The 18,363-nt window shown below is 38.7% G+C and overlaps 1 protein-coding gene across 1 annotated transcript in view; it reads left to right on the top strand.

Annotated features, from left to right (window-relative positions):
• The first annotated feature begins 361 nt into the window (after positions 1 to 361).
• Positions 362 to 18,363, top strand: part of Rab1a (RAB1A, member RAS oncogene family) — a 31,221-nt gene continuing 13,219 nt past the window's right edge. Inside the window, 2 exon segments of the mRNA XM_046422843.2 lie at positions 362 to 602; positions 18,112 to 18,184. Of these exon segments, the coding sequence (XP_046278799.1) occupies positions 580 to 602; positions 18,112 to 18,184 (96 nt within the window). The 5' untranslated portion in view covers positions 362 to 579.

The following is an 18,363-nucleotide window of genomic DNA, read 5'->3' on the forward strand; positions in this document are numbered from 1 at the left end:
CCCCGGGTCCGGCACTGACTCGCCCGGCTGCCACGTCTCACTGATGACATCACCAGGGCCGCTCGGCCTTAGCCAATCCGCTAGGGGGAGTCCGAGCGGAGTCCTAGCCAGCGAGTCAGCGGGGAGGGGAGTAGGGAGGGGAGGAGATTAGTGGGTGAGGGAGTGGGGAATGGGGTGGGCTACAAGCCCTCAAAGTGCGCATGCGCCAGAACCGCAGGGCTTGGCGGGAAGCTGAGTGCTGATCGCGGAGTCGCACCGTCGGTCCTCAGCAAGCATAGGCGCGCTCTCGACTCTATTTCCCGGCGTGCCACTCGGTGCGGCCGCCCTCTGGGCTGTGTAAAGGCCCTTTGGTCTAAGGCTTCCCTATTTCCTGGTTCGCCGGCGGCCATTTTGGGTGGAAGCGATAGCTGAGTGGCGGCGGCTGCTGATTGTGTTCTAAGGGGACGGAGTGGGGGAAGACGTTTGCTCTCCCGGAACAACCTATCTCATTCCTTTCCTTCAATTACCCGTGGCGCGGAGAGTCAGGGCGGCGGCTGCAGCAGCAAGGGCGGCGGTGGCGGCGGCGGCAGCTGCAGTGACATGTCCAGCATGAATCCCGAATAGTGAGTGCTGGAGAGCACCGTTCGGCTGGGTCTTGGGCCAGCTTGGGGAAGCTTTTAAGCGGGCGAAGAGGTCTGGGGCCGGAGTGGGGCACTGGCCGGGGTGAGGAGAGGGTGTTGGGGCGGGAGAGGCTGGCGTCCGGGAGTCGGGCCCCATTGTCTGACGGCGGAGGGGCGGCCGGGGGGAGGGGTCGGGCCGGGCCGGAGGGGTGAGCCTCCCGGGCCTGGCCGGGGTCAGGTTGGAGGGCCTGGGTGCGCGGCCGCTGCGGAGGAACGGTGTACTGCGGGGTCGAGGCGTTTGGGCGTCGGGTGGAGGGCTGTCTGAAGGGGTAGCCTCTCCCGGAGGGCAGTGACTTTGGAAGAAGGACTTGTTTTTAAGGGGCGCGGGCAGGGTGGGGGCGCTTTCCTAGAGGGCACTGGCAGACCCTCCGCACGCACTCTGAGGAGCTGTCAGGATCGTCAGGGTGGAAACCAGCTTTACTTGTAAATCCTGAGCTTGTTGGCTCTCTCTTCTTCCACCCTCCCCGCCAGGTTTCAGGTAATATGGATGTTTCTCGGGACTGCGTGGGATTGAGGGGAATGAGTAGATGGTGAGGAGCGATTTAAAATGTTTAGTTCTCTTTTTGAGTTGTTTCTTGGAAGAGTTCGCGAAGAACTCGCCGGTCCATTGCCCTCCTAAACACCTGGGCATTTGTGAATTTTTTTTTTTTCCTGTTGTAGAGGACACTTAAGTCATTTTATTTTCTGTAGGTCAGCAACAACAACAAAACAACTGAAGCCAAGGAATGTCTTTCTGATACTACCAAATTAAAAGGAAGAGGTTGCTGTCAAGTTCAAAGTGGGGACCTATATAGATCTGTAGGTTTTAGATTACCTATTTGAATGCTTGCAGATAGGGAAAGAGGTTCCATGACGTGTCATGAAAAGTTAATGTATTCTTTTTTCTTGCTTACTCAAGAAGTCACCACAACAGATGTGACATACCTGGCACATTTCATGGGAACTGGTATTCACTTTCCTTTGGAAAGACTTTGTTAGGGGCTCCTCAATGACTCTTAAAATAAATCTTCCAGTTTACATAGGTATAAATTAATGAATAACTAGAGGAGATTTAGTTGGTATTTCTTTTTAGCCAGAAGCCTTTAGGGGTTAGGGGAAGTTTTTTAAAAGCACAAATCAGTATTTGTCTTGAAAGTTGAATTGTCCTTTAGTCAATTACTGCTAAAGATTTCCCCCTAAAAGGTCCACCCATTAGTTTAGCTGACTGTCATGTGTCTGTCACATGGCTCTTGCAAAATACATTCTGATTTCAAGTTTTGTAATACAGTGGTTTGATGCTGAAATGTCCCCTTTTGCACTCAACAGAAGTCATAGTATTTTATTGGAATTCTGTATACTTTAAGAAGTTGAGGATAGTGTTTTTACAGTGACATATTTGCTATGTTGGCAGTTTTTTTCTTTCTTTATCAAGGGCTCCAAGGACAGTGGGTTTGGCATGGTAGAGCGGAGAAGAACTTGGGGTTCCTAATTAGTAGTTTTCCCGGTAGTCAGAGGTATGGATTGACCATTTTATGGAGGTTTGTAAACCTCCGTTGTTTCTTGTACTTGTGAAATATATTGTACTTGTGAAATATATTTAGTACTCTAAATAAATCTTGAAGGTTAATTAGTTGAATAAAAATTTGATAAGTTACTCAGTTTCTGAATGTTTCTCTTTTTGTAAAATAGCATAGGACTCATTCCTATTAAGGTAGTGGTGAGATTTGAAAGTATGTAAACACATTTTGTTTTCCGTATTGAACTCAGGGACCACTGAGCCAAGTTCCCAGCCCTATTTTTGTATTTTATTTAGAGACAGGGTCTCACTGAGTTGCTTAGCACCTCAAGATTGCTGAGGCTGGCTTTGAGCTCATGATCCTCCTGAGCCCCTCATGCCACCGCATCCCACAAATACTCTTTAGGTGGTATAAATCATTCTATTAGTGCTAGGATTTAAGAATATGATTCTTAACTTCAAGGAGCTTGTAATGCAGTATGGAAAATAGATTTTATTCTTGTTAAATACCTATAAACCCATGAAGTTCCAGATGCTTGGGATATATCAGAGCAATAAAATTTCAGAAGAGGATAGTGGGTTGTGGTTGGCTGTTGAGTTTTGGAAAACTATAGAAAAGACACCTGTAAGAGAATTATTAGCAATTACATTTGTAGGAGATTAAGGAGAATTTTCCAAGACGGGGGAAGAAGAGAAACAACTAATAAATGGCAAGGACAATAATTCTTAAATATATGACTGTGCCAAATTATTCTTTTTTTTGAGGTCTCTAGTTTAATAATCTCAGTAGAATCAAACCCAGAAATTTTCAATTTTTTGGTTTTTTTTTTTTTTTTTTTTTTTTTTTTTTTTTTGAGGGTACAGGGGCTTAAACTCAGGAGCACCTTACCACTGAGCTAAATCCCTAGCTCTTTTTATTTTTATTTTATTTTTTTGAGACAGTATCTTGCTAGGTTGCACAGGCTTAGCCTGAAACCTCCTTCCTCAGCCTCCTGAGTTGTTGAGAGTATGGCCATGTACTACTGAGCCTGGCTCCAGGAATGGTGGTTATATTTTTTTTCCTAGAATTAAGTATTCTAATATTTGGCTTACTCTGTTGGTATTCTAGATTGCCTAATAAAATAATCCAGGAGTTTGGGAAAACCTTTGCAAAAGTGTTAATGAAAATTGCTTAAGGTGATATGAGGTGATGGATATTTTATAAGGTAACATCACTAGGAGAACAAGCCTTTTAACAACCTGTCTTCACCTGTTTTTTGTCTTTGAAATTTGTTTACCAATTTGGAAAACGAGAAAAGTTAATTTTAAGAGTTTTATTTATTTTTGTACTGGGGATTGAACTCAGGGGTCCTTAACCACTAAACCACATCCCCATATCTTTATTTTTTTGAGAGAGTCTCTCATTAAATTGCTGAGGCTGGACACCAACTGATGATCCTCATCCTTTAGCCTCCTGAGTAGCTGGAATTATAGGCATGCACCACTGTGCCTGGCTGTTATTAGGTTTTATCACCCAGATAGAAGTCTGTTTTCTTTACTATCTTATCTGAACTTTAAAATCTTTTCTTAAATTAAACTCTTGGTTGGAGCAGGGGCTTTTCCTGATTTCAGAATTTTGATTTAGTAACTAATGAATGGAGTAGTAGCTAATGCTTACAATTGTATCCCAAGTGTTCCTTTACTTGCTTTAGTTTATCAGCTAATAATTTGTCTCATTCTTTTTAGAAACTTAAAGGTGTACCGTATGGGTGCTGCTACGAATTTTGTGAGAAAATAGGATGTTGACAAAAGAAAAAATTTTCTTTAAGGAGGAGTAGGATTGTAGATTTATATTGGTTGACATGAGATTACTTCTTGCTAGTTTTATTACTGAATGCTCTTACTTTTATTATCCTTAAGTTGTAAGCTTTTGGTTTAGGGGTGAGGAGGAAAAAAATGTTGATGATAGAATTTTATTCTGGTACATGTCTATGATCCTAGCTGCTCAGGAGGCTGAGGCAGGAAGATTGCAAATTCAAGATCAGTCTGACCAGTTTAGGGAGACTTTGTCTCAAAATAAAAAAGGACTGGGATGTTGCTCGGTGGTGAAACATCCCTGAGTTCCGTCACCATTACTTAGCCCCAAAATAATGGTTGTATTTAATCTGTCCCTTTGACTGCTTTCTGTTTTATTAGATTGATTTGGGGATAAATTACAATCCAGGGTTGTCTTTAAGGTAGAAATTAAAGGTGATGACTGGCTTGTTAGCAATTTCAACTGCAAATAAGAAAAGCAACTGGAAGTGTAATCCTAACAGTGGAAAAGTAGGCAGAAAGGGTCAAAACTTTCCTTTTTCTTGAGGAAAAAAAATTTTGATTTTTCGAACCAGGTGATGAAGCAGTCAGTGATTATTTCAGTACACTAGTTAAGAAGTACTTCAAATTATTTTCATACCAGAAACATTTTTCATATTGCTTCTAGTGAATTTTTTTAGTGTCAAGAAAATAATTTTGTCTTAAAGAATATATTAGATACGTCTTAATAAATGTATTGAAAATAAAACGCGTGGACCCATCTTGGATGTATCAGTGAACTATAGTAGAAAAGTAGTAGTCTACTTCTATTGTAGTTTATTTTTAATTTTGGTTCTGGGATTGAACCCAGGTGTACTTAACCACTGAATCCCATCCTTACTCCTTTTTTTTTTTTTAATTTTATTTGTTTGTGATAGGATCTTGCTAAGTTGTTTAGAGCCTCACTAATTGCTGAGGCTGACTTTGAACTCAAGATCCTCCTGGCAGCCTCTTGAGCTGCTGGGATTACAGATGTGTGCTCTTGGGCCTGATTTATTTATTTTTTATTTTTTAAAGAGAGAGTGAGAGACAGAGAGAGAGATAGTGAGAGAGAATTTTTTTTTTTTAAATATTTTTTTTAGTTTTCGGCGGGCACAACATCCCCGTTTGTATGTGGTGCTAAGGATCGAACCCGGGCCGCACGCATGCCAGGCGAGCGCGCTACGCTTGAGCCACATCCCCAGCCCCTGATTTATTTATTTTTTAAATGGTAGTTTTTAAATACAGATTTTAAAGGGATTACTTTGTCTTTAGCTTTTCTTTTCCTCTTTAAAAATATGTCTCTGTCTCAATTTTGTCAGTTTTTCATTTGCTTTTCTGCAATGGTGGATTCAAGGAACATTTGACCTTTTTTTTTTTTTTAAACCAAACCTATTTCAAATAAGTCTTGTTTTTATTTTTTGCAGTACAGGGGGATTGAACCAGATCCTTGGGCTTGGTAGGCAAGTACTCTACCATTGAGCTACATTCCCAGCCCTCACATTATTTCCTTTAAGTATTTGAAAGTAAAAAGGAGGTCAGTTTTGTTATCTGACAGTATGATTTCATTAGTAATATTCCTGGCTTTTATACAGTTTTTTTTGTTAGTGATTTTTCATTTATTTATTTGTTTATTTTTGTGATGCTGGGGGATCAAACCCACAACTTGAACATGGTAGATAAAGCACTGTACCACTGAGCTATACACCTCTCCCCTCCAAAAAGTTTAAAGAAGAAAAATAACTATATTCTTTTTTAATAAAGTCATTTTTATAAGTTTATTTCATTTTTTTTTTTTTTTTTAATGTGGTGCTGAGGATCAAATCCAGTGCCTCACATGTGCTAGGCAAACGCTTTACCACTGAGCCACAATCACAGCCCAATAACTGTATTTTTATGGTCCAGAATATGATTTTTAAGTGTCAGCAAAGAATCAAATCTGTAATTCTTTGGGTTTATAATTCTATAAGTTTATAAGATCTCCACAAAATGTACTCACATTTTTTTTGTGTGTTTGTGAATGGGATGATCTTATGGGATCATTTATAGATAAGAACTGAAATCTTACATTTAAAAATTTACTTTTTGCTGGATGTGGTGATGCACACCTGTAATCCCAGCTACTCAGGAGGCTAAAGCAGGAGGATTGCAAATTCAAAGCCAGCCTTGGCAATTTAGCAAAACCGAGCCTCAAAATAAAAAGGGCTGGGAATGTTGCCCAGTGGTTAAGTGTCCCTGGGTTAAATCTCGGGTTCCAAATTTTTTTTTCTTTTTTATCATAATTAACTTAAAATAGGAAAGTTGACAGTTTTGTGCCATAAAATTTGTATATTAATTTTTTTTTGTTTTTGTTTTGTTTTGGTGGTGGTGGGAATTGAACCAGGCCAGGGCCTGGAGCATTCTACCGCTGAACCACAACCCCACACCCAATTAGCAGAAAAAGGGTTGCTTTAAAGATGAAAGAGCTTTGAAATAAAGTGTTACTATGGTAGTTTTCTAGTTTGGTGGTACTAAGGATTGAACCTTAGTGGATTTACCACTAAGCTGCATCCCCAGTGCTTTTTATTTTATTTTATTTTTAAAGATAGGGTTTCCATCAAACTTAGGATCCTTTTATCTCAGCCACCTGAGTAGCTGGGACTACAGCTTGTGCCAGCTAAATTCGATTCATTGATTGATTGATTGGATACTGGGGTTTGAACCCAGGGGCGCTTAACTCCACTGAGCCACATCTCCAGTGCTTTTATATTTATATTTTATTTAGAGACAAGGTCTTGCTGAGTTGCTTAGGACCTCACTAAATTGTTGAGGCTGGCTCTGAACTCTTTCTTTCTGCCTTAGCCTCCTGAGCTGCTAAGTTTTATTTCCAGTAGTAAAGAATAATTTCTTTTTGCAAATGCAGTCTACTTTTCCTTCTCTTCTGATAATTTGAAGATGTTTAGAGTAAAATAAAAGACTTTTTAAGGTGTTGAGATTTTTAAAGATTTGCTAATAATCAACTTAGAATGTCTTAAACCAAAATTGAGACTAGGGTTGCTAATGCATAAGATATTTTAGACATATAACTTATCAGCTTTTTATCATTCTTTGTCTAATTTCACTTAGGAGTTTTAGTAAGAGATTTGGGCAAAATGCCCAGATTTTTTTTTTTTCCCCCTCATTAGAGGGAGAGACTGGTCAGACTATTACTCTGTTTTCCTGTAGAAGGTGGGGCTGAGATTGCTGCTTTGATGTCAGGAATAGAATTTAGGGAAGAAAACCTAGGTCTTGGTTTTTCTTTGGCACCACCCTGGGAATGTTTCAAATTATAAAAGGATAATGGTGGAATGATATATGTAGATGGTGGTGGTGGGGTTCTGAGCCCCTGAGGAGCCAGAGAACAAAGTGTTTCTTGGTTTGTTGGCCAACTAAAGCATAAGAAATAGGGTTTGGAAGGAAAACTAGGAAATGAAGTTTTCCTTGTTACTTTGTGACTGGTTGGCTCAGTTGGCCAGAACATCCTGCCTTATTTAAATCTTAAGATTATGATAAAGTCCAATTAAGTTTATTTTGTTGTGTTTGCAGATTCTTAATTCTGACAAGTAATTATGTTGCATTTGCTCAGAGGTAAAACATCACCTTTTTAATTTTTTTTGGTAAAGAGATTCAGAGATTGAACCCAGGGACGCTTAATCACTGAGCCACATCCCCAGCCCTTTTTATTTTTTATTTTGAGATAGGGTCTCTCAAAGTTGGCCTAAAGGCTGGCCTCGAACTTGTGATTCTCCTGCCTCAGTCTCCCATGTGTGCGCCACATGTGTGTGCCACCATGCCCGGCCACCATCACTTTTTAATGACAAGTATTGTTTAAGAAGTATCCACTACTCTTTGTGCCAGCCACTTGACTAGGGTTGTTTTTTTCCTTCTTTTTTTGGTACTGGGGTTTGAACCCAGAGGCGCTCAACCACTGAGACACATCTCCAGCCCTGTTGTGTATTTTATTTAGAGACAGGGTCTCACTGAGTTGCTTAGGGCCTTGCTGTCGCTGAGGCTGGCTTTGAACTTGCCATCCTTCTGTCTCAGCCTCCTGAGCTGCTGGGATTACAGGTGTGTGCCACCACACCTGGCTGACTAGGGTTTTTATACAGGGCATTTAAGAGGGTCAGCCTCTCAAATTTACTTTAAAAATGAAACTGAGTGAATTATATAATTGAATTTTTCCAAGCACAAGAATCCATTTAACTTTTCTGAATGTGTTTCCTTGCATAATAATGGTACTTAAGTAGAAATATTTATTTTTTTCCTACTTTGCCTATAGATATTTTCCATTTTCTTGATTTTCGGACACATATTCTTGACCCATTTATAGATATGTACTCCTGTGACCTCTAGGAACATTTAAAAATACATATTTTACTTTTTTATGGTGTTGGTGAGCTATATTCCCGGTCCTCATTTGAGTTTTAAAATGTGGTGTTTGGGGGCATGATTTTATTTTGATGATCTGGTCCTCCCTTTCTCTGTCAAAAAAAAAAAAAAAAAAACTGGTTCTGTCCATATTTACTTATTTTCCTGACACTAGGGAATCAAACCCAGGGCCTTGTGAATGCCAGGCAAACGCTCTACCACAGGGCTACACCCCCTGTAACAGCCAACAAGTTAAATACTGTGATAAATTTAAAGAATAGGATAGTGAAATAGTGCAAAAAATTTGTAGAAGGGGCCCGAGAATTCTGTTATTACAGGAAGTTTGTTTTAAGTGGAGAGGAGCTCAACATTGAGGATTCTCTAGAAACCTTGATATGCTAGTTTTGGGGTGGAGACAATTTGAAAAAAAAATTGAGTTTCCTCCACTAGCCAGAAACTTTAAATATATACATTATTTCCTTTATCCTCATAATAAATTCTTTCAAAAAGTGTCCTAGGAGGGTTTTTGTATGGTTGTTTTGTGCTAGGGAATAAACCCCCTGGCCTCACAACATTCTAAGTAAGCATTTGCTCTACCATTCTGCTACACCTAGCCTTCATATTGTCCTAGTTTTAAAGATGAAGAAACAAAGATCAGACTAAAGAGTTAAAAAGACTTGCCCAGGGCATTTGGAGTTGTCAGCAGAATTGGAATTTTAATTTAAGGGCCTGTGATTTTAGTCCTGGTATGCGGTTTCTACTTTCCTACAGATGGTTACTTTTAGGAATTCAGTGTGTGTGTGTGTGTGTGTGTGTGTGTGTGTGTGTGTTTGTGTGTTGGGGTGGGTAGTCCTGGGGATTGAACCCAGGGCCTTTAGATGCTCAACCACTGAACTGTATCCCCAGCCCTGGGAAATTAAAATCCAAGTCAGGTAATTAGGCTCCTGCCATTTTTGTGGACTCTTGTTTTTTTTTTTTTTCAGGGGCACTCAACTACTGAGTCACATCCCCATCCTTTTTTTGTATTTTTATTTAGAGAGAGGGTCTCACTGAGTTGCTTAGGGCCTTGCAAAGTTGCTGAGGCTGGCTTTGAACTCGCAATTCTCCTGCCTTAGCCTCCCAAGCCACTGGGATTACAGGGATGCACCAACATGCCCAGTTTGTGGACTCTCTTTTTGGGATGAGGGGGCACGGTACCAGGGATTGAATCCAGGGGCACTCGGCTACTGAGCCACATCCCCAGCCCTATTTTGTATTTTATTTTGAAATAGGGTCTCACTGAGTTGTTTAGGGCCTTGCTAAGTTGCTGAGTCTGGCTTTGATTTTGAGATTTCCTGTCTCAGCTACCCTGCTCCTGGGATTACAGGCATGTACCACAGTGGCTGGTCCAGTTTGTGGACTTTTTTTTTTTTTTGGTGTGTGTGTGTGTGTGTGTGTATGTGTGTGTGTGTGTTGCTGGGGCTAGAACCCAGGGCCTGGTGCATACAAGGCAAGCACTTTACAAACTGAGCTATATCCCATATTCCCAGCCCAAGTTTGTGGCTCTTAATTTAAGAATTTATGATTAACTTTTTTGAATGTTTCCTCATATAACAACACTACAATAGAGAGGTCTCTTTAGAAATGTTAAGGGATGCCCAGCGCTGCTGTAATCCTAGCAATTTGGGAGGCTCAGGCACCGGTGATAACAAAAATCATATCCAGCTTCAACAGTTTAGCAAGGCCCTAAGCAACTTAGTAAGACCCTGTCTCAAAATAAAAATGTGAAGAAAGGGCTGGGGTTGTAGCTCAGTAATAAAGTACCCCTGGGTTCAGTCCTTAATTTGATTACCTAATTACCCCCCTCCTCCCACCCTTAAGGGTTCATTAGGAGAATACATGTTAGGTTTGAATGGACCTTTGACTTTGTCCTTCAAGTCTTGTGTTGGTTGATAATTATAATTTCTCCAGGGTTAAAGTTATTTGTATCCATTTTCATTTTTTTTGTGTGTGTGTGTGTGTGTGTGTGCTCTTGAGTGCTCTTGGATATTTATACTTGGGGTCCTTAGAAGTCATGGAAGTCTTTGTGATTAAAAAAGCAAGTGAGGGCTGGGGATGTGGCTCAAGTGGTAGCGTACTTGCCTGGCATGCGTGCGGCCTGGGTTTGATCCTCAGCACCACATACAAACAAAGATGTTGTCTCTGCCAAAAACTAAAATGTAAATAAAATATAAAAAAAAAAAAAAAAAGTGAGGCAGAGAACTGTCTTGTAGATGGCACATTTGCTGTAGACCATGTTAGTATTTTATGTTACTAGGCTTTGATAGTTATGCCTGATATGGTCTTACTACTTATATAACTATTAGCTAGTGATTTTTAAATTTTCCCTTTAAATTGGAAGACTCCTGTGATTGTTTTTCATTCTTCATTCATCTGAATAGAAGCTTTGAATAAAATAGCCTTAAAGTTTTTGTCTGTACCTTTGAAAGTTTTTAGTAAGTTACCTTGTGTTTCAGAGGGAGGAAGGAAAAATACTTGAGTACTTACTGTGCTCCTATCATGTGACAGACATTGTGATAAATGTTTTAGAGACCTTTTTTTTTCTTTTTTCATGGTACTGGGGATTGAACCCAGGTGTGCTTTACTACTGAGCTATATACCTAGTCCTTTTTATTTTTTATTTTGAGACAGTCTTGCTAAGTTGCCCAAACTAGCCTCAAACTTGATATCCTTCTGCCTCAACCTCCCAAGTAGCTAATATTACAGGTGTGTGTCACTATGCTGATCAGAGACCTTATTCCTAATCTTGATAAACCTAATTTGGGTGGTGGTGGGTGTTAATCAAACTTTTGAGTAACTTGTATTGGATAGAAACTGAATCCAATAAAGGTGTTTCTAGCTTCAAAACCCATGCAAGCTTTGAGAGGTAAGGTGGTAGATCATGGTTACATCCATTCATTCCCTCATTGGTGTTTTTCAGCAAATGTTTGTTGAATATGTATTGTAAAACTGTCTAATCTTTTGTTCTCTTGTATCACTGAGCACTTCCTTCTGCCTTACCAAAGCTTCCTTCATTTTCAGAATTCAGCTTTGAATTTTTGAAATATTCTAAACACAACTAAAATAAAACGTGGAAGATTAAGCTATTGTCTCTAACAAAGAAAAACAAGTAATTTTAGTGGTTGATCATAGGAACAGGGATTTATTTATTTATGTGTGTGTTGTGTATGTATACATACACAACACACACACACAGAGAGACATACATTCACTAGGAATTGAGCCCAGGGCCCTGTGCATGCTAGGCAAGTGTTCTACCACTGAGCAGTACCCCCAGCCTAGAAGCTTCATTTCTATATTTAGTTCTTCTGGCTTTTTGCTTGTGCCTTTGACACTTTTGCATTGATTATCTGTTCTGCAGTAAGAAAAATATGCTTGGATTTATCACGGACACTTTTAACACATGGAACTACTATAGGCCTGGCTGGCATGTTTTTTATTTTAGGCAATCTCATAAGAACTTAAGGTCTCACAGCACCCTTGGAAGCATGGGCAAGTGTCACATATGGATTTTGTTGTTTTTTCAACCTCCTTGGTATGAAGGTAAAGAATTCTATCATTAGAAGTTCGGGACAGCCTATTTTTAATTTTTAATTTTTATTTTTTGAATTTTTCTTCTTTTGTGGTTCTGGGAATTGAACCCAAGGTCTTGTGCGTGCTAGGCAATGCTGTGCCACTGGGCTACATCCCCTAACAAACTAGGTTGTTTTTAGAGGCTGTATTGTGAGAAAATGCTATGTCAAACTGTTCTTGTTTGTCGAGGTGGTACACACCTGTAGTCCTGGCTACTTGGGAGGATCACTTGAGCTCAGGAATTCAAGGCCAGGACAGACAACATAGTGAGATCCAGTTTCAATTAAAAAACAAAAAACAAAAGTTGGGAGGCTTGAGTGTAGCTCAGTGATAGACTATGGGCTTAGCATGTGCAAGACCCTGGTTTTGATTCCATTACTACAAAAGAAAACAAGAAGTGTTTCTGAGATCTCCTTGCTCCTGTAAGTTTTAAGATGGTGACATAACAGGAGTAGAGGTAAGGCTATATAGGCTGCTTAAAAAAGATATACAAAAGAAATGTCAATTGTTATTGTCTATGATACTCAGTCATTCAATTGTGAAAAGCCTACCGATTTCCCTCAGTCTCCTCCTTTTCATTCAGCCTTAAGTGATGCCATTCCTACCTGCATGTTTTAATTTTCTCATTGAATGATCTCTATTTTTTTGTGGTGTCTGGTTGGAACCAGAGTCTTCAAGCATTACTAATAAGCAGGTGCCTTAGTACTGAGCCACATCCCTAACCCCTGTCCTCTGAATTTGATACTTAAATTTAATGTCATTGCTCATGGTAATATAAATTCAAGCAGTTGAAAATTCCTTAATGTGCCTCAAAAGCCACTTTTAAAAGTGATTTTACAAATTCACGATTTATGATTTGATTACAAAATGGAAAACACAAAGTATCTCATGTAAGTGTGTGTGTGTGTGTGTGTGTATAAAAATAAATAAAATCAGGAGCTAACTTTATTTTTTTCCCCCTCAGTACTGGGGTTGAATCTAGATGTATGCTTCCACTGAGCTACATCCTTAACCCTTTTTTAATTTTTTATTTTGAGACAGGTTGTCCCTTAGTTGCCCAGGGTGGCCTGGAAATTGCAGTCCTCTTGCTTCAGCCCCCTGAATTGCTGGGATTACATGGGTGTGCCACTGTGCCCAGCAGGAGCTGCTTTTTGAAGGGATTGTTGTTAGTACCTATTTTGTTCATTTCTTCATCATTGTTAGTGGTTCTTTAAATGTTTTATTTTGAACTAAATTTAGATTCATCAAAGAGTTGCAGAAACAATGTAGAGAGTTCCTGTGTGTTATTCTTCATCCAACTTTCCACAATATTAACATCTTGTGTACATGGCTCATTTGTCAAATTAAGAAATTAACCTTGGTTCATTGCTCCCTAAAATGTAGACTTTATACTAATTTCTTCAGTTTTCTACTTTTACTATGCTAGGATCTAATTCAGAATACCATGTTGTATTTAGGTGTTTTGTCATGTTAGTCACCTTCAATCTGAATTTCTTAGTCTCTCCTATTTTCATGATCTTAACTCTTCTTTTCCCCCACATTTTTTTATTGGTGGATAATAGTTGTACATAAAGATGGGATTTGTTGTTACATATCTGTACATGCACACAATATAAAAATGATCTTGACCCTTTTTTTTTTTTTTTTTTTGTACTGAGGATTAAACCCAGAGGTGCTGTACCACTGAGCCATATCCCTAGCCCCCTTCAAATCTTTATTTTGAGACAGGGTCTTGCTAAATTGCTGAGGACCTTGCTAAATTGCTGAGGCTAGTCTGCAACTTAAGATCCTCCTGCCTCAGCCTCTCAAGTTGCTGATCTTGACACTTTTGAAGAGTGCTAATAAGCACTGGATTTTATAGAATGTCCATCATTTTGTGTTTGTTTTCACGTGATTAGATGGGGTTTATAGATTTTTTTGGAAAATAACACAGGAACCACAGAAGTCTGTTCATATTACATCAGAAGACATGTGATATCAATATGATATAATTGCTGGTCATACTGATGATATTCTCATTACTGGAAAATTATTTCTGGTCTTATTACTGGAACATTACTGGTGATTACCTTCACCACATACTTTTTTTTAAAAAGAGAGAGAGAATTTTAATATTTATGTTTTAGTTTTCGGCGGACACAACATTTGTTTATATGTGGTGCTGAGGATCGAACCCGGGCCTCACGCATGCCAGGCGAGCACACTACCGCTTGAGCCACATCCCCAGCCCCACCTTCACCACATACTTAAAGCAATGTCAGGTTTCTCCACAGTGAAGTTACTATTTTCTTCTTTTAATATTTTTTAGTTGAGATGAACACAATATCTTCTTTTTTTTTTTTTTTAAGAGAGAGAATTTTTTAATATTTATTTTTTAGTTTTCGGCGGACACAAGATCTTTGTTTTTGTATGTGGTGCTGAGGATCGAACCCTGGCCGCATGCATGCCATGCTAGCTCGATACTGCTTGAGCCACATCCCCAGCCCACAATATCTTTATTTTTATTATTATGTGGTGCTGAGGATTGAACCCAGTGCCTCACATGTGCCAGGCAAGCGCTCTAGCTCTACCACTGAGCTATGGCCCCAGCCCCAATTTTCTCCTTTTGATAACACTTTATTAGAAATCAATCAAGTATTGTACAGTTCACTCCTCCTTGTGGGAGGAATAGTCAAATAACTTGTGGGATATGTTAAAGCCACCAGAAATAAACACTTTGGGGGACATTCTTTGCTATGCAAATATCCTGTTTCTCCTTTAAGGTTTATTTTTGTGGTACTGGGGATTGATTGACCCCAGGGCCTTAAGTGTGCTAGGCTAGTGCTGTGCCACTGAGTCACATCCCCAACCCTTTTAAAAATTTTTGAAATAGGATTTCACTATGTTGCCCAAACTGGTCTTGAATGTGCAGTCCTCCTGCCTCAGTTTCCTGAGTAGCTGGGATTACACACATCCACCATTGTATCTTGCTTCTCCTTCTAAATTTTATCCACTAATTAAAGCGCTTGGCAGTAGATCGCCCACACAGCAGTTAATAATGTGGAGATCTGTTGATCTATTTCTCTTATTTCTTCTACATGTATTATGGGAATTTTCCTATTAGGGAAGATTTGTCTCCTCCCATTTAAAAAAATTTTATTTAAAAAATATCTTTATTTTTATGTGGTGCTGAGGATTGAACCCAGTGCCTTACACATGTGAGGCAAGTGCTCTACCACTGAGTTACAGCCACAGCCCCCTCTTCTCCCATTTATTTAATTTATACTAGTGTAGATTCAAGGATATTTGTTCTTTGAGTTGCAATCCAGCAATACATGGTTGTTTACTTTGTGGTTCAAATTATCATTGTTGATGTTATTATTTTGGTACCAGGGATTGAACCCATGGGTGCTTAACTACTGAGACACATCCCCAACCCTTTTTATGTTTTATTTTGAGACGGTCTCCCCTAAATTGTTTACGGCCTCACTACGTTGTTCAAGTTGGCTTCGAACTTTTAATCCTCCTGCCTCATTCTCCCGGGCTGCTGGGATTATAGGCATGTGCCACCATATCTGGTTGTGGCTCAAAATTATTTTGGCTTATTCATTGAGCGAATTTTCAGGTTGGTTCCTGTGTGGTTTATTGTGGGGGGAGGGTATAGTAAAGATTGAACACAAGGGCGCTTTACCTTTGAGGTACACCCTAACCTTTTTTTTTGTGTGTGGGGGGTACCGACAGTTGAATTCAGGGGCACTCAACCACTGAGCCACCTTTTTTGTATTTTATTTAGAGATAGGGTCTCACAGAGTTGCTTAGCACCTTGCTTTTGCTTAGGCTGGCTTTGAACTCTCCTGTCTCAGCCTCCATAGCCACCCTTTTTAGTTTTTATTTTGAGACAAGGTCTCACTAAGTACTAAGTTGCTGAGGTTGGCCTTGAGCTTGGTGATCCTCATGCCTCAGGCTCCCAGGTCTCTGCTGCTGTTACAGGCATGTGTCACTGGACCTAGCTTACTAGGTTTGTATATTTTCTATGACAGTTTTACTGTTGTTTTGTAAATTATAGTTACAGAAATGTCTAAAACTCAAATATCTCGAATAAAATTACTGTTTTTAAAACTTTAATATTAACTGAAAAAAGTGACTTAAAGATTTTTACTCTTTTTCTTTCTTTCCTCCTTCCTTTCACTTTCCCTTTTTGTATTACTGGGGATCATACCTGGGGCTTCCTGCATACTAGGCAAGCACTCTACCACTGCAGTACATTCCTAGCCCTTTTAAAAAATTTTATTTTGCGATACTGTCTAAGTTGCCCAGGCAGGCCTTGAATTTACAATCCTCTTGCTTTATAGCCTCCTAGGTCGCTGGGGTTGTAGGCATGCACCATTGCTTAAGACTAAAATCCAAGTTTTAGAAGCTTTGTTACTTGTAACAATTAGGAAGTATTCATGTTTTTTCCAGCCTTATGGTTGCTCTGAAAGTAGAGAATTTGATCTTTAAGGTACCATACCTTAGACATCATCTGTGGCCTAATGCAGTCCTTTTATTGCCTTGGGGTTCAGTACAGATGACTCAGGTTGTTTATTCAAATAATCTAAAATTGAAAGGATTTTAATTATTTAGTTCATACTATGATTCATTCTGTTCTTGTTTTAATTTTTGTAGCATTAGGGATTGAATGCAGGGCCCTCACAAGTACTAGGCAAGCACTGTAACATTGAGCTACAATGCTTCTGATTTACTAAGCTTTTTTTTTTTTTTTCTGATTTACTAAGCTCTTTATTTTTTAGTTTTAGGTGGGCACAATATCTTTATTACTAAGCTTTTAATACCCTTTTGTATGTCTATTTTGCTACTGCTAGAACTTTTTTTTTAATTCTTCAATTATAGTTAGGAACAATAAGTATATCATAATTTGGTAAAACCAAATTGATATTTAAAATAATGCATTATTACTCTAAACCTAGGTAACGTTCTGTGAATATTCACAGATAATCAGTTCTAAAAGTTTTACATTTTATGTAAATAATGCTAATATAACCTAATTTAAATTTTGTGACTTTTGTTTTTCACCTTTAAGTAGATACTAGCTTTTAAAACTAAAATGAGAAAATTTGAAAAAAAAATGAGAAAACTAAAATTTTCTCATTTTTGACACAAATGAGAAAATTGAAAACCATATACACTTTGTAAATAAAAAAGAATTTGTAAATTCTTGATCTGTTGTCCTTTTGAATGTTTCTTAAACTTTTTTTTAATTGTTGATGGACCTTTATTTATATGTGGCCTTGAGAATTGACCTCAGTGCTTCACACATGTAGGCAAGTGCTGTACCACTGAGCTAAGACCCCTGCTCTTTTTTAATTCGCTGAGAACATATGGAAGTTGTCTGAGTTGGTAATGATTTATGAAAGATTTCTTGGGAGTCCTAATCTATTGTTGTGTTCAGGTCCCAGGAGGAATTCTTGGGGGCTGGTTTTTGAGTTAGATCTGGCAATAATAGAGGACATAGGCAGAGTCTAGCTTTCAGTGTTTTTGAAGGATAGTTGAATACAAGCTTAGAATGTTGGTAAAGTTCTGAGCTTGAATAAATCACCTTTGGTTTTATCACATTTCTAACATAAAATGTTTATAATATTGTCTTTCAGAAATGATCTGTTTTTTGAGGGATAATTCCAGGTGGGATGCTGGGAAAGGATCATAAAATCCCTTTCATTGGAGGAATGTCATGAAATAATGATTTGGTTTTGGAATTTGAAGGAAACCCTAATACATTCATTGGTTGGAACAATAGACATTTAACTTTCTCTTCTAATTCTGTAGAGGAGCTGGAATTTGTTTGGGCTCTTCAGGAATGTGTATCACATATTTCCTTTCATTCTTTCCTTGGAAGAGGAAGTTCAGGGGTCTCAGTGACATGGGTTTTATTGACTATCTTCCTTTTATGTAATTCTGTCATGTTTAGTAAGAGTTGCTTTTGGTTCTAGTTTTGGCTTCTTTTAAGCCACCCATGGGTTTTTCAGGAGCTATAGTCCTCACAGTGAGCTGTTAATATTATCCATGTGTTGTTGTTTTTAAAATTTTTAAAAACCATGTTCTTATCATTATGGAAATTACAATGCAATATACTTTTTATTAATGTGATTTTTTTTTTTTTTCTTTTTGCAGTGATTATTTATTCAAGTTACTTCTGATTGGCGACTCCGGGGTTGGAAAGTCTTGCCTCCTTCTTAGGTTTGCAGTAAGTTGAATTTAAAATGCTTTATAATAATACAGTTAATGCTGTATTTTCTATGTAGACAAAAAGGTTTTTATTCTGAGTAAATTTATTTCTTCCAGAATTAATATACATTTAAAACTGCAGTTGTACATCCCTAGTGGTATACTGGGATTGTTAAATAAATGTTGCCCTTTAAAGAA

The sequence above is a fragment of the Marmota monax genome, unplaced genomic scaffold, assembly GCF_021218885.2.
Source record: "Marmota monax isolate L192 unplaced genomic scaffold, Marmota_monax_Labrador192_F-V1.1 WCK01_AAM20220418_F8-fsc00015, whole genome shotgun sequence".
Taxonomy (NCBI): domain Eukaryota; kingdom Metazoa; phylum Chordata; class Mammalia; order Rodentia; family Sciuridae; genus Marmota; species Marmota monax.